This window comes from Gadus chalcogrammus, chromosome 7 (genome assembly GCF_026213295.1).
Source record: "Gadus chalcogrammus isolate NIFS_2021 chromosome 7, NIFS_Gcha_1.0, whole genome shotgun sequence".
NCBI lineage: Eukaryota > Metazoa > Chordata > Actinopteri > Gadiformes > Gadidae > Gadus > Gadus chalcogrammus.
The window spans coordinates 7,840,480-7,865,814 of NC_079418.1; the positions used below are offsets into that span (position 1 = coordinate 7,840,480).

The 25,335-nt window shown below is 43.4% G+C and overlaps 1 protein-coding gene across 1 annotated transcript; it reads right to left on the bottom strand.

Annotated features, from left to right (window-relative positions):
- Nucleotides 1-3,602: 3,602 nt before the first annotated feature.
- LOC130386376 (uncharacterized) lies at nucleotides 3,603-7,028 on the bottom strand. The gene is made up of 3 exons (XM_056595262.1): nucleotides 6,565-7,028; nucleotides 5,801-5,952; nucleotides 3,603-5,715 (listed from the first exon to the last, which is right to left on the bottom strand). The coding sequence occupies exons 1-3, from the start codon at nucleotides 6,800-6,802 to the stop codon at nucleotides 4,957-4,959; spliced, it is 1,149 nt and encodes a 382-aa protein (XP_056451237.1). The 5' UTR covers nucleotides 6,803-7,028; the 3' UTR covers nucleotides 3,603-4,956.
- Nucleotides 7,029-25,335: the final 18,307 nt, after the last annotated feature.

The window sequence follows — 25,335 nt, forward strand, 5'->3', positions numbered from 1 at the left end:
TGAAAAGAAATGAATGCTTAACACCTGGACGTAACGCACGGGCTGCCAGTAACGACTCATTAATGGGATCGGTCAATGAATCTAAACAACAAATAAAAGAAAATATATGAAATAATGATTGACAAAAATATATATTCATCACACTGAAAGCAGGGTCGGTCATTTTACATATGAAAGCAATAAAGGCGAGGGGATCGGATAAAGGCGAGGGGAGCGACGATAACCGACTAACGAGCAAGACAGGCCACCTGATGATGACTAACCTGCGTGTCGGCCATTTTACGAAACAGAGCAGTGAAGACGGGGGAAGGGGGAAAAGACGCGCACTGCACGGTTTGGAGATGAATTAGTTTGCCGTTAGCTCCGCGAGAAAATAATACGCCGTCAACAGAACGACTAGTCAATTAAAAAAAAAGCCTTACACTAATTTCCACGGTCGTTTACGTCGAGTAATGCATCGTCCGTCGACAAACTTCATCAGACTTTACGTGGCACACGTCAGACACTCCCTAGCACGTCCCTCGACGGACTAACGGCAACTAATGCCGATTTCAGAAACAAACACAGGAAAGCCAACACAAAACTTACTGATGCTTTTTCGCGTGGCAACCAATTTCACCGCCTGCCTGTTGTCTGCCGCGTGAATGAACTGGTCCCGCTTCTCGGGGGAGAAGCAGACAACTCGATTGAATTCCTCCCTTCCCGTCTGCAGGGTGGCCTCGAAATATCGCCGGCTGTTCTTCGACATCTTCATAGGCGACACACAATGAAGATGGCCGACAACCGTCTCACCGTCACTCCTGGGTACTTTACTGGGACTTGCCATTATGAACTGGATATCCCAAGTGAGATCTTGAGGCAGTGGCATGGGCTATTTATGGAGGCATGCAGTGTTGCCAGATCAGATTGACAGTTTCCAGCCCAATCACATCTTGGAACCCGCCCACTCCAATAAAAACCCGCCCAAACCACGAAGTTGCCAGAGTCACACCCGTGTAAACCCGAGCTGTCCGAGCTGGACCGTGGAGATCAGCCGATCCCACACACTCAACGCCGTCTGTCCGGTTGCGTCGCAAACCTCAAAGCACTTCAGCTTCATCAACGCTCCTTGGATCGCCGCCGCCTTGTTGTCCTGGAGCTGAAGAACCTTGAGCTCGATGACTCCCACCTGATGAAAAACAACAAAGACAAACAAAGCGACACTAGGACCAAGTTCTCTCCAAATACTTCTTTCAACAAGCTTCACAAAAGCGCAACGCTTACCCTCTGCCTGGGACCCAAACCCAAAACGTCAACCACGGTCAGCCGGTTAGAGGTGCTGCTCGGTGCCCTATGGGGGAAAGGAAGGTCCCCAAACGCATCAAGCCTGCTCTGGCTCGACACCAACACGTCGAAGCCCCCTGGATTGCTGTAGCCTACGAAAACAAAATGAAAAGAAATGCATGCTTAACACCTGGACGTAACGCACGGGCTGCCAGTAACGACTCATTAATGGGATCGGTCAATGAATCTAAACAACAAATAAAAAAATATATATATGAAATAATGATTGACAAAAATATATATTCATCACGCTGAAAGCAGGGTCGGTCATTTTACATATGAAAGCAATAAAGGCGAGGGGATCGGATAAAGGCGAGGGGAGCGACGATAACCGACTAACGAGCAAGACAGGCCACCTGATGATGACTAACCTGCGTGTCTGCCATTTTTTACGAAACAGAGCAGTGAAGACGGGGGAAGGGGGAAAAGACGCGCACTGCACGGTTTGGAGATTAATTAGTGTGCCGTTAGCTCCGCGAGAAAATAATACGCCGTTGACAGAACGACTCGTCAATTAAAAAAAAAGCCTTACACTAATTTCCAAGGTCGTTTACGTTGAGTAATGCATCGTCCGTCGACAAACTTCATCGGACTTTATGTGGCACACGTCAGACACTCCCTAGCACGTCCCTCGACGGAGTAACGGCAACTAATGCCGATTTCAGAAACAAACACAGGAAAGCCAACACAAAACTTACTGATGCTTTTTCGCGTGGCAACCAATTTCACCGCCTGCCTGTTGTCTGCCGCGTGAATGAACTGGTCCCGCTTCTCGGGGGAGAAGCAGACAACTCGATTGAATTCCTCCCTTCCCGTCTGCAGGGTGGCCTCGAAATATCGCCGGCTGTTCTTCGACATCTTCATAGGCGACACACAATGAAGATGGCCGACAACCGTCTCACCGTCACTCCTGGGTACTTTACTGGGACTTGCCATTATGAACTGGATATCCCAAGTGAGATCTTGAGGCAGTGGCATGGGCTATTTATGGAGGCATGCAGTGTTGCCAGATCAGATTGACAGTTTCCAGCCCAATCACATCTTAGAACCCGCCCACTCCAATAAAAACCCACCCAAACCACGAAGTTGCCAGAGTCACACCCGTATAAACCCGTAAAATCACACATACAATAGAAAACACATACAGAGCTTCATATCTGCATCAAATAACCCCATATCAATGAAAGATAAATAGGTTTTTGCAAATTGCAACCAACAAGAGCGCAGTAAATCTGGTTGGCTACCTTTTTTTATTTGCTTTTGCTTTTCAGCACCAGATTCTTGTTGTCTCTCACTTGCCATTATGGAGAATCGCCATTCAAAAACAGCTTGATAAAACCGGCAAAAGCATGCTCTGTCTCCGATGCGAAAAGACGAGAGCTTCGAAGGCGGTACCGTTAGGGTCAGGGAAGAGGGGGGGGGGGGGGGCTCCTTTTACATCTAATTTGCCGAAATTTTGTGATGGGTTACACAATTTAGTAACCTTTCTTTTTTAACTTTTGCTGAACTGACGTCACAGTCAAATTGCCAATTGAAATGATGCAGATTAAAAAAATAAAAAAATACGAAATTGCCCAGGTTAAGTGTAAATATTAATATAAAGCGCATATGTGCCTTTTTTTCATAAATATCCTTAATAACGAATTTTTCATGTCAAGAGTTTGACCGTTTATTGTGCAATTGTTCAGTTAAAGGCTGTAGAGAAAACAATGCTTTTCACCTCTTTCGATGCTGTTATCCTCCCCTTGGAAAAAGTGGTAAAGTGGAGCAGAGAGATCGCCATGTCTGTACCAGAGTGGTGGTGACGTTATATCATTCGCGTCGACAGCAGCGAAGAGCTTCACAGTGGCCTCACACAAAACCTAACATTATGAAACTTCTTTGTGAAAATTTTTAGAAAATAATTACTTTCTGTCCATTGAAAACCATTCATATTTTTCGATCTCATAGGTCCCATGGGCTCTACCGGAAGGGGCATGACTTTGCCACTCTAGAGTGGTGATTTACTCACACAGTGGGCCAACATTACCAGTGATTAAACATAGAATGAAATTAATATTATAAGTTGTTCACAGACCATACATCAACACAAAACAGTTTGGCCTAACCTGTGGCCTATTTCAACAGGCTAAATAACACTTATCCGTTTAGCCTGATACAGCATTATGGCTATCCATACCCTTGGTTCATGTTGGTAACTTATTTTCAAGCAAGCTACCTGTAGCTGAACATAAATGGGATCTATTTTCTAAATCATTGACAACATCTTTCGTCCCACCAGTACATCTCAGTGGCTCAAAAGCCTAACTTGCAGTTAGGTATTCTCTTGAACTAAATCTTTATCCTTTTACCAGTCATTTAACTTACTTAACAATCTTTGCACTCACTATATCCCTGCAATCTCATCTTCAAGCTTTTAAAATTAGGATAGTATTTATTCTAGGCCATATTGAATAAAAAGCCTGCTTAATGATTGATTTTAATCCAAAATTAATTCATGGCAATGGCCAAGGCAATGACAAAGAATGCAGGCTCAGTTTGCTGCCCTTGCTCAAATTTTGCATTGCATGTAGAATTGCTTACGCTATATAGGAAAAAAAAATTATTTGCCCATACCCATTTACTTGTTTGTGTGTGTGTTCGTTCACCAACAAGATTCTAAACCGCCATGAGAAAGAAAGGCTTCCTGTAAATTAAATTTTTAGACCATTCAATTCAATTTTCTTTATTTCGCCATGTACACAGGTACTAGGAATTTTGAACGGTATTCTCCATGCAGGCTAGAGCATTACAAATAGAACATAGAACAGAACAAAGGGAAAAGACAGAACAACAATACAAGAAAGTAAAAGTATGACCACTGAGGTAGTGCAATAATAGAATTGTTAAATAAGTTAAATAAATAAAGTAAAGTGCTGAGAGGAGCCATAAAGCTCATGTGCAAGGGCTGTTTATGAGGGCTATTGCTTGTGGAAAAAAGCTATTGAGGTGACGTGAGGTTTTTGTCATGAAGGCCCTATATTGCCGTCCAGAGGGTAGACGGTTAAAGAGGCAGTTGGCAGGATGTGAGGGGTCTGCTGTGATCTTCACCGCTTTCCTGCGGGATCTGGAGCTGTGGAGGTCCTTGATGGAAGGAAGGGGGCAGCCGATGATGCGCTCTGCAGCCCGTACGACTCTTTGGAGCCTGGCCTTAGAGCGGGCAGAGGCAGAGTCATACCAGACCGAGTGTGAGGATGTAAGCACACTCTCAATAATGGCCCTGTAGAACTGCACCATGATGGGGGGGCTGACCTGAAGTCCTCTCAGCTGCCGAAGGAAGAACAGGCGCTGCTGGCCTTTCTTCACAAGTTGAGTGATGTTATTGTCCCATTTCAGTATGTTGGTGATGGTTGTGCCTAGGAATTTGAAATGTTCGACTACAGTGACAGATGAGTTGTTGATGACAAGTGGGGGATATGTCTGAACCTTTTTTCGGAAGGCTTTACCATTACCTGCACAGCTTAGTATAACTGACCGATTCCCTTTTACAACGACAAAAGACAGAAACAATTGCTTAAATCAAAACATAGTTTATTTTTCAATATCAAAGTAAACACCACCATCAAACGACAGTTTGATGGTGTTGACAAAATTTCAGTCCTCCAGAAGATAGGACGTCGAAGCCTCCTCCGTGTCCAGAATATCACCCAGGGAGCAGTCAGCCATAGCCTCTCTTACAGCTACGGCCGGAGCGAAGCGCACCACCAGTCCTACTGCATTAACAGAAACGACCAGCTCTGGCAACGCCATGATGGTCTCTTCCAGGGCTGGGCCATCATGGACGTTGCACGCCACACAAAACTCCTTGACAAACCCCATCACCGCGGAGTTTGTCAATTGCATGGAGCGCTCATCGACATCTTTGGGTGCCAGAATAAGCACCCCCGAGTACGTCACCAGATACGCTGGTGTGCGCTGCAGCATGGAGCACATGTTCGACTCACAGCGGTGGGTCGAACATTTGACGTCCAACTGGTCCTGTCCGACGTGGCATCGTGGACACCTTGGCTTTGCCACGATCTTGACCGCGGTCGCCGGCCCGCACAGAATCTCCACGTCCGCGACAGTCACCTGCCTAAGGCAAGAAGGCTGCCCTACACCCGTGGTGGCGGTGACCAGTGTGGATGGGGTAGTGGTTAAAACAGTGCGGCCCCCATCCTTCCTTGTCGTCAGCGAACAGAAGGTGTAGCATTGGCCGAGCTGGACGGTGGAGATCAGCCGATCCCACACGCTCAACGCCGTCTGTCCGGTGGAGTCACAAACCTCAAAGCATTTCAGCTCCATGGACGCTCCTTGGATCTCCACCACCCTATTGTCCAGGAGCTGAAGTACCTTGAGGTTGATGACTCCCACCTGATGAAAAACAACAAAGAGACACTAGGACCAAGTTCTCTCCAAATACTTCTTTCAACAAGCTTCACAAAAGCACAACGCTTACCCTCTGCCTGGGACCCAAACCCAAAACATCGACCACGGTCAGCCGGTCAGAGGTGCTGCTCGGTGCCCTATGGGTGAAGGGAAGGTCCCCAAACGCGTCAAGCCTGCTGTGGCTCGACACCAGCACGTCGAAGCCCCCTGGACTGCTGTAGCCTACGAAAACAAAATGAAAAGAAATGCATGCTTAACACCTGGACGTAACGCACGGGCTGCCAGTAACGACTCATTAATGGGATCCGTCAATGAATCTAAACAACAAATAAAAAAAAATATATGTATAAATTAATGATTGACAAAAATGTATATTCATCACGCTGAAAGCAGGGTCGGTCATTTTACATATGAAAGCAATAAAGGCGAGGGGATCGGCAATAAAGGCGAGGGGAGCGACGATAACCGACTAACGAGCAAGGCAGGCCACCTGATGATGACTAACCTGCGTGTCGGCCATTTTACGTAACAGAGCAGTGAAGACGGGGGAAGGGGGGAAAAGACACGCACTGCACGGTTTGAATTAGTTTAATTAGTTTGCCGCCAGCTCCTCGAGAAAATACGCCGTCGACAGTAGAACGACACGTCAATTAAAAAAAATGCCTTACACTAATTTCCACGGGAGTTTACGTCGAGTAATGCATCGTCCATCGACAAACTTCATCGGACTTTAAGTGGCACACGTCAGACACTCCCTAGCACATCCCTCGACAGACTAACGGCAACTGATGCCGATTTCAGAAACAAACACGGGAAAGCCAACACAAAACTTACTGATGCTTTTCCGCGTGGCAAACAATTTCACCGCCTGCCTGTTTTCTGCCGCGTGAACGAACTGGTCCCGCTTCTCGGGGGAGAAGCAGACAACACGATTGTATGCCTCCCTTCCCGTCTGCAAGGTGGCCTCAAAATATCGCCTGCTGTTCTTGGACATCTTCATAGGCGACACACTATGCAGATAGCCGACAACCGTCTCACTGTCACTTCTTGGTATTTTACTGGGACTCGCCATTTTGAACTGGATATCTCAAGACAGATCTTGAAGCAGTGGCATGGGCTATTTATAGAGGCATGCAGTGTTGCCAGATCAGATCGACAGTTTCCAGCCCAATCACATCTTAGAACCCGCCCACTCCAATAAAAACCCGCCCAAACCACGAAGTTGCCAGAGTCACACCCATGCTCCTTTTATATATTAGGTAAAAACTAGAGCTGTCAAGCGATTCAAATATTTAATCGTGATTAATCGCATTAATGCCATAGTTAACTCAGATTAATCGCGATTAATCGCAAATTATTTTTCAATGCTAAATATCCCTTGATTTATTTTTCCAATAATTCTTCTCATTTTAATTCTCTTATCAACATGGTGAAGTGCATCGGCTGGCCTTGTGCAAATGATTTTTTATTGATAACAACATTGGCACTGTATACTGATCAAAAAAAGAGCCTATAGTGCAATTAAACGACTGCTTTGAACAAATGTCATTTGAACATAGCAGTCAGGCAACTGCTTCTTTGTTTTGAGCCAAAAAAAAAAAAAAAGTTATATTTTTTATGTAAAATAATCGCGTTAATCGCGCGATAAAAAATTAACGCCGTTAAAATTGGTTTGCGTTGACGCCGTTAATAACGCGTTTAACTGACAGCTATAGTAAAAACATCTAATTTGCCGAAATGTAGTGATAGGTTACACAATTTAGTAACCTTTCTTTTTTAACTTTTGCTGAACTGACGTCACGGTCAAATTGCCAATTGAAATGATTAAAGATTTAAAAAGATTAAAAAAAATACGAAATTGCCCAGGTTAAGTGTAAATATTAACATAAAGCACATATGTGCCTTTTTTCATAAATATCCTTAATACATAATGGGGTCTATCTATCAACGTGTGGTGACTGGGGAACCTCAGTAGGGGTTGCGAATACAACCCCATCTTAGCTCCTTCCCCTGCACCCAGGTGCAGATAAAAAGGCCAAGATGGCTGAACTCAGCCTCTGTTGGTTTCCTCCTAGGGTGGTGAGTAGGGTCCACGCTTTCTAACAGTTTTGAGTTCCCATTTGAACTTTTATTAATCAGTGTATTTTGTTTTTAGGATCCCCTGCTGCTGTTTTGTACGGTTTTAGTTGTTCTGTTTAGCTGTGCTGTTTTGTACGGTTTTAGTTGTTCTGTTTAGCTGTGCTGTTTTGTACGGTTTTAGTTGTTCTGTTTAGCTATGCTGTTTTGTTTTGGTTCCGTTTGCTTTTGTGTTATTTCCCCTTTTTGGTTTCATTGTTTGACCTTTGGGTTGCGGGGTTACATAACCCCTGTTTTGCTGTTTGGTATGGTTTGGTTTTGCTCCACTTTTCTTTATTTAGTTATTATTGTAATAAAATAAACAGTTAATATATTTATTGTCTCTGCCTCTTTTGTTCTCGAACATGTGTCCTTATTATTTCTGTAATATCATAGTTTTATATTTCCCAGGGCTCTAAAGTGCGACCAATTTGGTCGCACATGCGACCTAATTTCTCAATGGTGCGACTAAAAAAGATCTGAGGTCGCACCGGTGCAACCAGCCGTTCAAAAAGAAAAAAACTCTGCGACTCTGAAAGTCCCATATCATGGTCCAAACCAATCGGAGATAATGAAGAGCGGGACCCCCCTCTGATTGGCCGTGGTCCAGATATTCCTGTTTATTCTACTTCATTTAAGAATGCTCGTCAGAATTTTGCGATTTTCACTGGCTACAATATTGCATCTGTCAGTTGTCAAATTTGCTGAACAAAATGTTAAACTTCAATAATTGTTCAGTCAACTTATATCGTGCATTTATTTAAGCTCTCAACAGCATAACCATACAGCTTCGCCACATCGGCGGGAAAACACGGCACACGCAAAGTAGGCTACATCCATGGAATCAGCCGTTCAAAACCAGTCTGCATGAATCGTATGACAACTGGATGGCAGGGGATGCGGACAAGGTATACACCGCAGGGGAGAACATGAGAGCCCCAGCTCGCCGCATAGTAGCCTGGGTGCTTTAAGCATGGAATAAGCTGGATACGGAGTGGGTGAAAAACTATGTGTGTGTGTGTGTGTGTGTTTGTGTGTCACTCTGTTCGAGCCTGCATGAGAGTTCAATGTTGTCATTAGCTGTTACGTCTTTCTGACCAATTGCAGTTCAAGGCCGACCTGGGCTGTTCCACTTCGGGAGGGGGCGCTCAGTTACTCCCCTCTAGACAAAACGGAATTGGTTGCGACGTTGACCCGGCGCCGCCCGAAACGTTAACGGGCCACCGGGAATTCCCCCAACTCTCCCGATTACCACTCTGCGTGTTCGTGCGTGCGTGCGTGCGTGCATGCGTGCGTGCGTGCCTGTGTGTGTGTGCAGGCGTTATTCAATTGCCTGGTAAACATATAACCCTACGGTAATATTCATACTGGTTTAAATAATGCATTTGATAGTAGGCTATTTCCCATCGTTGCTGAGCAAGAGTTTTGTTCGAAAGTTCAATGATAGAAAACAAATAATAGCCCGGGCTATTGCCAAAGATCAAGAAGGCCAAACTACATGAGTTGGCCATCAGAGGGGCATGTGACTGCAATTGAGGATAGTCCATAAGACCTGGAGCCATGAGATGTTCAGTTTGAAGTTTCAGTTTAAAACACTTGCACTTATAATTTAGATTTTCTTTTTATTTCATTTATCTTCAGATGTTTTAAGTTTAAATTGCAGCTCAGTGAAGCACTTACAGCACCAAAATGTTTCAGTGAAATTACCTTTCTTGTGCAAATATTCAAATAAAGAACATTAGGTTGACCAGATTCTTAGTTCATCATTTACAAGTCAATATTGCCTACATGGAGAGGGACCGACAACGCCACCTGGGGAATTACACCCCAGGAAATTCCTGGGGTGTAATTCCCCAGGTGGCGTTGTCGGTCCCTCTTTGGTTATTTCCCCCGCCCCTCGTTAATATTGAATTTAACACTGAGCCCCGCCACAAACGCATATGTAGTTTAAGTGATGTATTTTGTGTATGTCCAGTCAGACTCGGTGTCTCCGTTGTTTTGTGTGGTCTTGTAGGCTATACTATGTGAGCCGTATCGCCTTAATGAATTTCCGACCATTTGTGTCTGTTGGTATTAATAAAGACTTGACTAGGCTATCTAGCCCATTAATTGACAATTATTCGCGATAGTGGGGATTCAAAACGGTTTGGCCACGACAGCCAATTTAACTTGACAGCAAAGCCGTAACAGGAAGTAAGCCTGTTCGCAGCATCTCTTTAACATTGTCAGTAAAATTGTATCGAATCATATGCACTTTATCATGGTCATCATATACTTGGTTATATAAACTTATAACAAAGCAATCATATTAAATCAAAGTCAATCTGTCATACAGCATAAAATCGGAACACTAATTCATTCATATCAATGTTATTTGCGTTGAACAACGCTCATTGAAGGGTAGACACTGCACGCGTGTGGTGACAAGCGGTACTTAATGTATATTGCAACAATGACTCTATTTACCATTCCGCCCACCTACAATATAAACTGCAATTCCCACTGGATTAGATGCTTCACGAACAACCTCCAGAACGGATGCTTCTTTACATTGTCTCTTTTAGGGATATTGTTCCGAATACCCCTATGTATTTGTGACATTTGTTCTGACAGGCAGACTGCATTGCGCCCTTACCTCTAGGTGGGGTCCTTTTCCCATTTACTCATCCCACCGGCTGTCGGTATTGCCGATTTCCGAGGCGGTCGTCATGTAGCCCCCTGGCCGATTACGTCCATCCGGCAGAATTAGCCTACCAAGTCCCATTACGCTTGACACCCACATTGCTGCTCGCAGCTATATTTGGGTGTCAAGCAACTACGTTGCGAGACAACCTATTGTTTTTGTATGAGTTCTTATTATTATTATTATGCTGCCGTGGGAGTCAATGGCAGCCCATAGACCCGCTTGGCGAAAAGTTGTGAAATTTGGCACACTGGTTCAGGACAGCCCCATTAGCCCATTAAGCCAATCTCAGGTCGCAAGCTCAACAGCTCTAGCGCCACCAACAGGTCAAAGTTGCACATGCATTCTTGTTTATAGCTTTCGACCCATTCGTCCTATATTCATAAACTAGGTATCATTGGATTTCTTGGTCCAAGCCAAGTTCAACGCACCCTATGACGTCATTTTGCGCCATGATGGATTTTCCGCCATCTTGGTTTACGTCAAAAACCTTCAAAATGCTACTTCTATCTAGGGCTGCAGGATATATCGGCTATGTACGATATATCGATATAATTTCCAAGGGGATACAAGATTTGACAATATCGTTTATATCGATATGCGTTAAAATGGTCCGTTTCCCGCTCAAGCGTCTACAGCGCTTACCTTGGAGACTGTGAGCGCGACCCCTCCCCCTCTCACTCTGTCTTTCCGAACGTGCCGTGTGCAAAGACGCCTCATTCCCGCCCCCGCCGCCCCCTCACAACACAACAAGCATGGATGATACCCGTAAAGGAAACGAGACGGCGGCGGGAGACGAAATTGTTTCAAAGAGGAGAAACAACGGCTCCATAATGTGGAAATAGTTGTAAAGCAAAAGTGTAGCAAAACCGTTGCGACTAAAAGTGGAAGCACGACAAATCTGTTCCACCATTTACAGCAGCGGCACAAAGTGCAGTATGAGGAATGCGTAAAACTCCGTGGCTGTGCTGCTGCATCACCGGCTGCGACAGTTTCTTCTGCCCCGAAACCAGGGCCGGCGATCGGCAAATGTGTTGGGGGCGCCCTCTGGTGACGCTCTTAATTAATTAATTAAAATATACGAAACAAGCGAAATGAAACCAAACATGTTCCCAAATGGAACGGAGAAGGGAGGGGGCGGGGGATTAAAGTTACGGCGCACTGAAACCCTCACCGTAGTACGCAGGACAATGCGACGAAGCCAATGCTCTTAATGGTAGCTAATGTGTGTAACCTACAGCTTTATATTGTTTTGCATAGGTGATTATTTTGTGAAGAAGGTGAAAAACATCCCTTTTTTTTTTTAACATGTTCATTGAATTCTGTTGAAAATAACGATACAAAATCACATGTTGCAGTCATATGGACCTATGTTTTAATATAAGTGCTTGCAACATCTCACATGTGGTTTTTGACTTACATAAAAAACATCTAACCCACTCTATAGAAAATATCGAGATATATATCGTATATCGCCATTCAGCCAAAAAATATCGGGATATCATATTTTGCCCATATCGTGCAGCCCTACTTCTATCACAAATTTTGTCCAATCATCTCGGAACTTGGCACACATGATCATCAGGCCATGCATTATAAAAAACATTGAATAGGCTTTTCAAATTCAAAACTGTTCGCCCGCTAAAGCCAATCAAATTTGCCGGCGAAGCCGCCAAACAGGAAGTGAGCCGATTTCTCAGCATCCCTTTGACATATCATAACCAGACTTGGTATATAGACCCATGGCCTCATAAAGGTGACACTGATTGAATTTGGTGTCCTTTGACCACTAGGCGGCGCTGTTATTAATGTCAATGTGTTTTGACTCCTCTCACTTCACATGAGTATATTTAAAACTTATTTTCAATGTCTGGTGATACTATCAGACCTCCCCATATAGCTCATATATTACTTCTTGCAGAAATAACCGCGGCACCCAATGATATTTGACCACAAACCCCCCAAACCGGAAACACGCCAATATCTCAGCAGCCCTTTGACATATCATAACCAAACTTGATATATAGACCCATAACATCATCATGGGGACACACACTGAATTTGGTGACCATTGACCTCTAGGGGGCGCTATAATTAATGAAGACGTGTTTTAACTCCTCTTCACATTAGTACATTTCAAACTTATTTTCAATGTGTGATGATACTGTCAGACCTCCTCATATAGCTTATGAATTATTTCTCATGGCAACATCAGGGGCCGTATTCACAAAGCATTTTATCTTACCGCTAGGAGTGCTCCTAACTCGCGCTAAAACATTTTACGTAGGAGTTTTTTCTTAAAAGTTATTCACAAAGCCGCTGAGACCTACTCTTACTAAGGATAAATCACAAAGAGTGAACTAAGAGTGACGCGCCGTTGCTATGGATTACGTCAATTCTCGTGCACGAGTTTAGAAGCGGTCAGTTCGGTGATTGGTTGTTCAGACGAGCCCACTGAATCACCGAAAAACAAGGAAATAGCCTAGGCTAGAAATGAATTCCTATTAAGTAGTTATAGTGCAGTTAGCAGAATACACGCATGATGACAATTTTGTGCAGACCACGATAATGACGTTGTAGCCTGCACGTTCAAGAGAGAGAGAAAGCAAACAATAAAAATACGTAAAATCTAAAATAAAATAAATGTTACGAACTACTACTAAGTGTTGACTGATTTGTGCCAAGGTGTTTACCTAAAATGTGTTTTCAAAGTGATCCCTAAATGCCTGTCCACTCGGTTCCACACGGCCAAATTCCTTGTAATGTTGATCGCCATCATCATCATCATCATCATCATCAATATCGTCTGGCTGTGGAATGTTCCTCCGCTTGCAAAGGTTGTGTAGAATGGCACATACAGTGATTACTGTGCTTGCCCTCTCTGGGGTGAGGCGTATTTCGCCGTGGAGGACATGAAACCAACGTTTCATCTGCCCAATTCCTCTCTCCACAACATTTCGTGTATGTTTGTGTGCTCGCAAAGAGCCAATACGATGTGTTTTACGCATAGGACTAAGCGTAATCTGCGTAATCACTTACATGTTACACTTTAACTGTGCTCCCGGTTGTGGATTAAGGTAGGGTGTCTAGAGCCACATCTTGCATGGATAGTCACTGTCACCCAGCAAGTGACACCCAACTGGTACATCTCAAAAAGCTGCCTCAGACCGCTCACCATTAAAATGCGCGAATCATGGGTAGCTGAAGATCCAGGCCACTTTGCAACAACATCCAGTAGGCTATGTTAAAATTTGCATCAAAAATAACCTGCGTGTTGATGGAATGCACTTTCTTCCTATTGACGAACACGTCCTCGTCTTTTGATGGCGCAATTATTTTTATTTTTTATAAGTTATATATATTTTTTTATAATTTATAATTTTTATAACATTTTATTTCGGGACTAATCGGATTATTCCTGTTAGTCGGGGATGTTATTGCATCGCGCATTAACTCCACAATAAGTTGAATACCCTAACATTTCGTCTCGCAGGCATTTTAAGATTCTTTGTGAATAGGTCTTACTGAGTTAGGAGTCCTCTTGAGGACTTTTAAGCTCTCCTAGACTTAGGTGCTACTTTTAGTCCTAAAATACTTTGTGAATTGCTCTTAGTGAAAAAAGTTACGAGTCCTAAATTTAAGAGTGACACGCCCATTATTTTTAGGAGTTACTCCTAAATTCGCCAGTTAGGACCTACTTTTAGCCCTAAGATCCTTTGTGAATACGGCCCCAGAACTGGGCCACCATGTTGAAAGTTGTCAAAATCAGTTATCCATTTCCACAGGCCACAAATGATGTCCAATCTTCATGAAACTTGGCAAATATGATCTTCAGACCAAGATGAACAAACTTATTAAACAGCTTTCTCAAATTCAAAACGGTTTGGCCGTGACAGCCAATCAAACTTGACGTTGCTCATTAATGGGTAGACACTGCACTCGTGTGGCGCTCATTAATGGGTAGACACTGCACTCGTGTGGCGACAAGCGGTACTTAATGTATAATACAACAATGACTATATTTACCATTCCGCCCACCTACAATATAAACTGCAATTTCCACTGGTTTAGATGCCTCACGAACCACCTCCATAACGGATGCTTGTTTACATTGTGTCTCTTTTAGGGATATTGTTCTGAATACCCCTATGTATTTGTGACATTTGTTCTGTCAGGCAGACTGTATTGCGCCCTTACCTCTAGGTGGGGTCATTTTTCCACATAATGCTCATCCCACCGGCTGTCGATATTGCCGATTTCCGAGACGGTCGTCATGTAGCCCCCTGGCCGATTACGTCCATCCGGCAGAATTAGCCTACCGAGTCCGATTACGCTTGACACCCACATTGCTGCTTGCCTTAGTATTTTGACTCCTCTCTCTTCACATGAGTACATTTGCAACTTATTTTCAATGTCTGGTGATACTATCAGACCTTCCCGTATAGCTAGTATATTCGTTTTTGCAGAAATATCCGCGGCAGCTAATGATATTTGACCGCGAAGCCGCCAAACCGGAAACACGGCAATATCTCAGCATCCCTCTGACAAATCATAACCAAACTTGATATATAGACCCATAACATCATTATGGGGACACTCAATGAATTTGGTGACCATTGACCTCTAGGGGGCGCTATAATTAATGAAGACGTGTTTTAACTCCTTTCTCTTCACATGAGTACATTTCAAACTTATTTTCAATGTTTAATGATACTGCCAGACCTCCTTATATAGCTTATAAATTATTTCTCATTGCAACATCAGAACTTGGCCGCCATGTTGAAAGTTGTCAAAATCAGTTGAAAATGTTCACAGGCCACAAATTATGTCCAATCTTCATGAAACTTGGCATATATGATCTTCCGACCAAGCCGAACAAATGTTTCAAACCGCTTTCTCAGATTCAAAACCGTTTGGCCGTGACAGCCAATCAAACTTGACGACGCTCATTAATGGGTAGACACTGCACTCGTGTGGCGCTCATTAATGGGTAGACACTGCACTCGTGTGATGACAAGCGGTACTTAATGTATAATGCAACAATTACTATATTTACCATTCCGCCCACCTACTATATAAACTGCAATTCCCACTGGATTAGATGTTTCACGAACCACCTCCAGAACGGATGCTTGTTTACATTGTGTCTCTTAGGGATATTGTTCCGAATACCCCTATGTATTTGTGACATTTGTTCTGACAGGCAGACTGTATTGCGCCCTTACCTCTAGGTGGGGTCCTTTTCCCATTTGGTAAAATAATGCTCATCCCGACGGCTGTCGGTATTACAGATTACGAGACGGTCGTCATGTAGCCCCCTGGCCGACTACGTCCATCCGGCAAAATTAGCTTACCGAGTCCCATTATGCTTGACACCCACATTGCTGCTCGCAGCTGTATTTATTTTTATTTCTACATTTCAGAATCTCGTATTTATATTTTTGAGCAGAATTCTAGCTTTGTATTGTCTAATGTTCCTATTGTTAAAAAGTGTGTTATGAACAACTAGCATCTTTTATATTTTGCTTTCTTACTGTACCGAAAATGAACCGAACCGTGACCTCAAAACCGAGGTACGTACCGAACCGAGATTTTTGTGTACCGTTACACCCCTACCAATAACAAATACTATGATATTATTATAATTAAGAGCAATGTGCTAGAAACATCAAAGACTTATTGGTTCCAATGAAGCAACAAAGGGGTGCTAGAATTTGTGGGCCTTAACTGCCATTTATTCTATATGGTCCACACCCAAATCCTCTTTCATTAAATGCATGTTGAAAGTGCGCATTTTCATTACATACCCCTTAGTCCAAGGATAGGATCTGACCCTTCGTTGTCTGTATTTTCTCCACCTGCTACATCGTCTTCATCATCGTCTTTCAGCTTCTCAGAAGAATTGCCCCTTATTAATTGATCAATAAGAAGAAACAACTATTGATTAATGAAATTCACGATAATTTGCATCCCTAGTTGCAGTGCCAGGAATTAGAATACTCTTTTACCACAATCACATAAGTTCAACACTGACAATGAACCAACATCTAAAAACCTCAAATGGCCGACATTATATAAAAGTTCAACTTGCCTTCTTGGTTGTTGACGAGGCTGGAGCTTCCTTCTTGGACTCAGGGATCGATGCTTCTCCACAAGGTGTCTGAAATTGTAGAGAAGAAATGTATGTTGTTGTCATAACATCTGTAGAGGTTTGAGGAACACTTATGTTATGGAGTTATGGAGGGGCAAACATGCTTGGGCTAGTAATTTTACCGGCTGTCTTTACAAGTCCCACTATTGTCCCTACAAGTCATTATGCTACCAGACGGCTGTGTATCTTTCCAAATAATCTAAAACATTCCACCAGTTACTATTTGACCCTAAGTTTGGAGGCAATGTAGCACCCTCTTTAAGACAATAGTCCAGCTAAAACAGGCCCATACTACACCCAGTTGTCCTCAAGTAACACTTTGCCAGTGGGTGAAGAACACAACACTTACTATATCATTGCCTGTTGTGTATGGAGGTGAACTAAGTCCAGTCACAGCCTCACTTTTCTCTCCAAAGAGACCCTGTAAAAGAGTACAGATAGACACAACTTAAACATTTACTTATTTTCATTCAACCATCAATGTGCTTATAATATTTAAAATCATAATATGTTGCAGTGGCAGGAATTAGAATACTGTTTTACCACAATCAGATAAGTTCAGCACTGACACTGAACCAACATCTAAAAACCTCAAATGGGCGACATTATATAAAAGTTCAACTTGCCTTCTTGGTTGTTGTCGAGGCTGGAGCTTCCTTCTTGGACTCGGGGTTCGATGCTTCTCCACAAGGTGTCTGAAATTGTAGAGAAGAAATGTATATTGTTGTCATAACGTCTGTAGAGGTTTGAGGAACACTTGCATGAACAAAATGTTTTGCAGTTATGGAGGACGTGCAAACATGCTTGATAAAGGCAATTGGCTAGTAATGTTACCGGCTGTCTTTACAAGTCACACTATTGTCCCTACAAGTCATAATGCAACCAGACGGCTGTGTATCTTTCCAAATAATCTAAAATATACTTACTATTTGACCCAAAGTGTGGAGGCAATGTAGCTCCCTCATTAAGACGATAGTGTGTGATAGAACAATACATTACAAAGTGTGTTCTTGGACATTTGTGTAACAAAAAATGAACTAGGAAAATAATCTCACCGCCATGGCCAAATGGAATCCCCATAATTGTATGTAATCTCTTCATTTGGAAATATTTATTTTATAGTGAATAGGCACAAGTGTGGCATTCCTTCAACAACAACTTTTTTAACTTTGCAGTTTGGACTTTTGTGATTATCATTTGTGAGTCGCCCAAGTGTTCCATCCTCTTGTGAAGCATCGATGTTGCAAGACAAACAGTCCAGATACAACTTAAACATTAAATAATTGAAGATATGACAGAAACATGACTTCATACAGCTACACACACTAGAAAACATGTTAAAGATGCCATGACATGCTATTTTATGGATCTTTTAATATAGGTATTAGTGGGCCACTAACAAAGTATTCGAAGACGTTCCCAAAATTCAGCCGTGGTGCAGAGTAGGGCTGGGCGATTAACCGATTTCATCGATTAACTCGGGTGTGTAGCTCATGTCGACTTGTTTAAATGAAAATCGGTTTTCTCTTCAACAACGCTTCCCTCTCAGCTCCTGTAGTTCGGAATGGGCTCAGCCCTCCCCCCGCACAGAGCGCGCATTTACCAAAGTGATACACAAACATGGCAGCGAGTGTGACAAGTTGTATACAGCAATTTATTCATGTATGTATTAGAGCTGAAACGATTCATCGATTGATTCGAATAATTCGATTACAAAAAAGGATTGATGAATTTTTCTTGCTTCGAGTCATCGTTTATTGAATTTTACAGCAGAGGTCATATTTTTCCGCACGGACCATTTTTAGTGTGACACAACCGGCGCATACGCCACCCACAGAACGGATAGACGTGGCATGTTTTGACTTGTTTAGGGGCTAACATTAGCTCTTGCTAAAATGGAAGACATGAGAAAATAGTGAGGGGAGCCAAACGGGCAGGAGAAAGCGACAGCGAATGTCCAAGGTTTGGGATCATTTCACGTTGAACATTAATGAGAAGACCTGGGTGTGTGTCCACTGCAAGACCGAGCTGGCGTACCACAGCAGCACGACTTCCATGCTGCAGCATCTCAACAGAAAATACCCTTTCAACTCGGCAGACCAGACAATGGGAAAGTAACTAAATTGGTACTTTTGGTAGAAAATATTGTTTGCTACTGTTATTTTCTCATGTTTATTTGTAATTACTTTTCAATTAAGCGATGTATGTTTTATCCGATTACTCGATTAATCGATGGAATAATCGGTAGAATAATCGATTACTAAAATATTCGATAGCTGCAGCCCTAGTATGTAATCTATTGTGAGGTAAACATAATTCATTTGAAATATATCTGTGTGGTTTAATAATTCGTCGATCTGTTGGTAATGCCTCGGGGCTCCATTAGGGGGATCGCGCTCCTCTTCCTCATTCAATACAGACGAGTGAAGGAAAGAGCTGCGTGTGTGTTTTTCTCATTCTTCTCCTGTTACTAAGTCACAAGGCAAATGTGACTTGGCTTTCAATTGCTTTTTTGATTTATTTTCAACATTCAACAGTGAATAATAGGCTGTACAAAATAAAGTGCATAAACAAAATAAAGTGCACAAAGAAGCACATCAGACCTGGATTTATAACTTTAAACTATTTTTAAAAAAGACGAGGATGTCTGCATTGCCTGGGGAGAGTGTAGACCTTTTTGCAGTCATTATGTCCACTATGTCATTTAATAAAATGAATTATTAATTTAAAATAAAAGACATACAATTCTTAAAGCAAAATAACCAAGACTGGACTGCAGTATATTTAAGTGGCCTAACTCACTCATATTTTAAATTGTTTTTACCTCTTCATGTTCTTCAGTGCCCAACTTGCCCACAATCTCAGTGGTTATCGTTGTATGTTCTCTGGAGCAGGGCAGGATCTAGGTGAGACAGGGACTTGAATCTTGGGTCCAGTGCAGTCGATCAATGTAGATAGTTCTGTAGATCGAGGGGATCAGTGTATCTGCCGTTCAGGTCTGCTTTAATAGCATCTTTAACATCTCGGCTGATGGTGCTGTCTCCCTCACTTGGGGACATGGATTGTATAATCTTGTTTTTTAGGGGTAGGACCATGGATACAGATGGAGCAGATTCAGTGCTTAATAGGGTTGTAACCATTTTGAGTGGTTTGAGCACCTGGAGGACCTGCTCTGCCACTTTCACATCATTATCAGACAAGGTGACAATGTCTCCGATATTTTTTTTGTCAGACAATATAGCTGCCTGCTGCTCAAGATAGCGCTCCAACATGTCATATGTGGAGTTCCACCTTGTTGAGACATCCTGTATCAGCTTGTGAGTAGGCAGCTGTAGCATTTCCTGCTTTGTTTAAAGCACATGAGCTGCTGTTGTGCTGCGGTGGAAAAATGAAACCACCTTCCTGATCCTCCCAAGCAGTCTGTCCATCTTGTGTGATGTTATTCCCCTTTGGCATGCTAAATTAATCACGTGGGCAAAGTACCCTATCCGTGGCCCCAGTCCAGCTTCCTTCACTGCACTTACTTGGTTTTTGGCATTATCTGTGGTGACTGGGATGTTGTTTTTTGGCCTCTCTATCTTCCACTCTGCTACTGCTCCTGCCAGTACCTGCGCCAGATTTGTGCCGGTGTGGCTCTCGTAGAGTGGGCGTGTCTGCAGCACTGGGCTCTTTATCTCCCACTCTGCAGTTATGTCGTGCGCAGTCACCGTCACGTAACTTTCAGTGGCTCTAGAGGTCCACCCGTCTGTAGTGAGGGCAACGGAGGATGCCTTGGATAATTCTTCCACAATAATCTTTTTTTGTTCCACGTAAAGTTCAGGAACGATCTTGGTTGTAAAGTGGGTGCGCGAGGGTATTTCGTACTGTGGCTCAAGCACCTTAATCATGCTTTTAAAGCCTTTATTCTCCACAACGGAGTATGGCCTCATGTCTGCCGCTATAAACACCCCATTAGATTTGGTGATGGCTTTTGCTCGGTCGGAGCTTGCAGGAAAGCACTGCTTAAATGCATCGGGAGAAGCATTTGCTGCCCATCTTTTTCCCTCCCGGTACTCCCGACACGACGGGATGATGTCGCCTTACGTGGCTGGCCATGCTCGAGGTGTTGCTGTGGTCGTAGGGCATTCTGGTGCCACAGTGCCGACACACCGTGGCCGTTTTGTCCACCACCCTTATTCCGTTTTCATTATAGTGCACAGGGAAGCCAAAGTGCTCCCATACAGCTGATTTAAATGATGCAGCAGGCCTCTCCAACTCCTCCGTTCTGCCGCTCGCCATGCTGCCAGGCAAAATGTTCAGTAGCCTAGCCTAATTAAGCTTGCGTCGATCACGTGAACGCGCAACTATTATTTGTCAGCTGACCCGCGGATCACGTGCGTCGCGCCCCATGAGGGTTGATCCGTACGGATCACGGGAAATCCGTGACCCGTTGCACCACTACAAAACACTGTATATTTATGAACACATGTTGAAAGTTTGAATGTTATGTTCGCACTTATCAGAAATACTTATTAGTAATATTTTATGTGTACAGAAATATTTTATTTTATATTTTACATTTTATGTTATGTTACAGGTTACACTGTTTACAATGGCAGGGCCTGCCATAATGCCTTTTTTTTAGGCCATATCGCCCAGCCCTAGTGCAGAGTTACAGCCACTCCGAGCCAGTCGCACATTGAGCTTCCCCCAAATGCGCTGTTTTGGTGTCTGTAGCTATAATGCAATTGAGGAGGAGCGAGGCGGGTCAAGGAGGAGGGTGGGGGTGTGGCCCTGAGCAGCTTGCAGCCACGATACCATGCGCTCTGTTTACAGTGGATGTATCGCAATGGCGAGGCGCACATAGCCTTTAGCCGTGTTCTGTAAATATTCTAGAACACACGGGAGTCCTGGAGCTCTATGTCTCAATAATATCAAATATAGATATCTATATCATCTAATATATATTATCACGGCCAGAAGCTGTGTGAGCCGATATTATGAATCTCAAACGACCGCATTGTGTTCTCCGACGTTCCTGGTTCTTCCACGTCCACATTAGGGCTGGGATAAACGATTATTTTTTTAACGATTAATCTAGCAATTCTTTTTAAGATGCATCGATTCATTCATCGATTATTTTTTTCAGTCCGATTCGATTTCGATTCGAATCTCGATTATCTCCCCATTAATTGACTAATAGCAATTTATAGATGTTGATTTACACATCTGAATGAAAAAAATATGAATTCCTTAACATTTCAATACATGTTTATTGCCTTTAAATTCCAAAATAAAAGTGACGTGTTATGCGCCATAACACCAAAAGCAGAACGGTTATCCAAATAACAAGGAAATGTACAACACTTGCGTTACAGTCCTGGAGCTCTATATCTAAATAATATCATATAATACATAGATATATATATCATATAATTTATATTATCACGGCCAAAAGCTGTGTGCGCCTCCAGACGATATTATGAATCACAAACGACTTCGTCGGGTCCTCCGACGTCTCTGGTTCTTCCAATTTCACATCAATCTGAAGTAGACTGAACCGCGCGCTGCCTGCTGCCTGCTGCCTGCTGCCTGCTGCCTGCTGCCCGCTGCCCGCTGCCCGCTGCCCGCTGCCGGGCGGTAGTGCTTCGTGGCAACCGGCGGCATGTCGCAGTTCATGTAGCCTACTTCGGGGAGTCAAAGCCAAAGTTCCTTTCCCCCAATTCCTCAATCAACCATGGCTGAGGAACCCCAACCACAGTCTCGTTGTGGAAATACAAGAGACGTCAAAGAGCCGACAAGAAACACTTGCGTTACAGTGTGTGTATTCACACACACACCCACACACGCGTGGCGCTCGCACGTTCGTGTCTCATTGGCGGGCCAAATTCTCTGGGCGTGCCAGGCAGAGTAAGGGGAGAAGCTTAGATGCTATGTGACGATATATGAAAACTAGTGCTGTCAGTTAAAAAAATAAAATAAAATCTTTGGCTCAAAACAATGAAGCAGTAGCCTGACTGCTATGTTCGAGGCAGTGTGTTTGTATGTTCATCGTTTAAATGCACTATAGGCTTTTTTTTTTTGTATCGTCCTGTTTTGATCAGTATATGCCAATGTTATCAATAAAAAACCATTTAAGCCGATGCACTTCTCCATGTTGATAAGAGCATTAAAATGAGAAAAAATAATGGGACAAAGAAATCGGGATATTTAGCATAGAAAAAACATTTGCGATTAATTGCGATTGCTCGCGATTAATCAGCACGTAATCAGCACTCAGGGCTCATCCTTTTGCTTGCGAGAGCCTCCCTGTGGAGGCTTCACCATCATGACACGCCCATGCAGCCCAAACACTTTCCCTGTCATTGCAGCAGCGCAGCGTTCACGCTAGACTTTTTCTTGGGCGGACAAATGTCAGACACTATTCCAGAATATCGGACATTTGGAATATCTTCCAGACGTTATTTACTAATAATTAAATAATCACCAAAAGTCCACATTTAAACGACAAACGACACAAACTAAGTTGCTTCAATAAATGCCATTTATTAAATTTGCCTAGGCAAAAAAACATAACAGCCATTCTCAGCAAAAATGGTAAAGGGGTTAAAAATAATTCATCTGTAATTGGAATTCTTGCAGGCTACTTTCGGCGCAACTTCATGGCATGGAAGTGCTCCGCTGCTCGCGAAAAGTCTTTCAACCCCGGCCCAAGGCTCGATATGCGCATCAGCCTCATCTTTTCCCCAGCTAGGTGGTTTTGATAGATGTTTTAATCCTGTTTTGGAGAGAAAAGGCTCGTTCCGCAGGAACACTGGACACAGGGATTGTACTGGCGATTTTGGCCAGCTTTGCCCAGTTGGGGAAGATTTGTGCGTTCACACCAAACGCGACGGGGCGACAAGATCCCATACAAAGTGAACGTAGAGACGCGTATCGGGCGAATTCTTCGCGAGAGAAAACCGGCGACAAGTTTTGATTTGTGGTGCCACACTTTCGCCGTGCACAGGCGAGCGACTTCACGAGAATTTGTGCAGCGACAAATTCGCCCGAGTTGAAATATTTCAACTTTGACGCGAATTTCGCGTGACGACAGCCAATCAGCATTTAACAGTGTGGCCACTGAGTGACGTGTGTGTGCGTATGCACTGCGTGCGTTCATGAATGCACGTTCGTGTTTGCCTCCCTGGTGAGCTCGGCCACGAACCACTACTGGTTTTCATATGCTACTGATTAATTCATACATAAATGCGAACTTCTTTATTTTTTTTCTCGGACATGTGGGCCGTTTACATTTTATTTTACCGGCCATGCGTGCGTGCAATGGGCCAATGTCCGGCTATAGCCGGCTAACGTGAACCCTGCAGCCGCGCCATCAGTACAGATGTGACTGCATGACTTCCATTCCAGTTATCTTTAAAAAGCTGTCAATCAACTTAAATATTTCTTAACAGAATATGCACATGCATGTCCGACTCTTCTTTATAGCGCACAAAGGCCAAGAGCTGAGCCTCCCCACTCACATCCGTCATTTCATCAAACTGCAAAGTGAACTGACCTGCTTTGTTCATTTTATTGACCACCTGCTCAACAAAATTAGTGGCGATATCATCGATCCGACGACAGACTGTGTTGTTTGATAATGGAACGGTTTTCAGCGCATCTGCTGCTTTCTTGTCCAGCATAGTTTCAACCAAAAGTATAGCGGCAGGGAGAATCAGATCTTCGGCAATTGAATGTGTTTTTTTTTACTTGGCCACAAGTAATGACACAGCATAGGAGGCCTCCAATGCTTTGCTTGACACGCTGCTTTCTTTAGTGTATTCTGACTTGACTTTAATTCAGACATTTTTCATTTGAAAAAGTCCTCGGTCTTACCTACATTTCCCGCGTGTTTGGTGCTCTGGTGACGCTGCAGATGGGCTGGTTTCATTGAATTATTTGACAGGACTTCACCGCGAAAAAAGCACTGAGGCTGAGGTGGATCAGACGATGTACAATTAAATCCATACCAAATGTATTTCTCGTTGTACTGCCGGTGTTTGGTAGTGGTCTCTTTATTCCTTTTTTCACTTGGCTCCCCTGTGCCCGCATCCGGGGCGACGGTAGCAGTAGCGGTAGCTGGACGTTTACTCCTGCCTAGCCATGCATCCATGTTTACAGTCGGTTTGCAGTTAACGTTAGCTAGCTTCGCGCGCAACCGCAGCAAGAACGTGAACCTTTTTTTTAAAGCGCAAACGTGAACAACAGACGCCTGACGCATAGCATAGGTCTGATGAGGCACTTTTCATATGATGTGCATTGTAGTGTTACAATCACTGAGGAAGAACTGTTAATTGCGGAATGCGAAAATAGACTCATGGGCTTATTAAAATTCATAATATAATTATTTATTTTTTGGATGCTGTAGGCTAATTTATAATCTTTCTGCGTACCCCCTGCAATACCCTCGCGTACCCCCTAGGGTTCCGCGTACCCCCGGTTGGGAATCACTGATCCAGACCTTCACTTTTGTTAGATTTCAGCTTATTTCTAAACTGTTCGTATAGACTCTGCGTTGACAGGTTGGATCAGAGGGTTGAATGGATGGTTTATTCCAGGATGTAATACAGCGAGATACAGACTTAGGTTGAATAATCTATAGTGGACGCGGTTGAGGAGCAGTTTTGAGACGTGT

Excerpts from the sequence above, each read along its gene's own strand:
- LOC130386376 (XM_056595262.1), bottom strand. The coding sequence starts at position 6,802 with ATGGCGAGTCCCAGTAAAATACCAAGAAGTGACAGTGAGACGGTTGTC. Across the intron at positions 5,953-6,564 it reads TGCCACGCGGAAAAGCATCA|GCTACAGCAGTCCAGGGGGC; the intron begins GTAAGTTTTGTG and ends TTGTTTTCGTAG. Across the intron at positions 5,716-5,800 it reads GTTTGGGTCCCAGGCAGAGG|GTGGGAGTCATCAACCTCAA; the intron begins GTAAGCGTTGTG and ends GTTTTTCATCAG.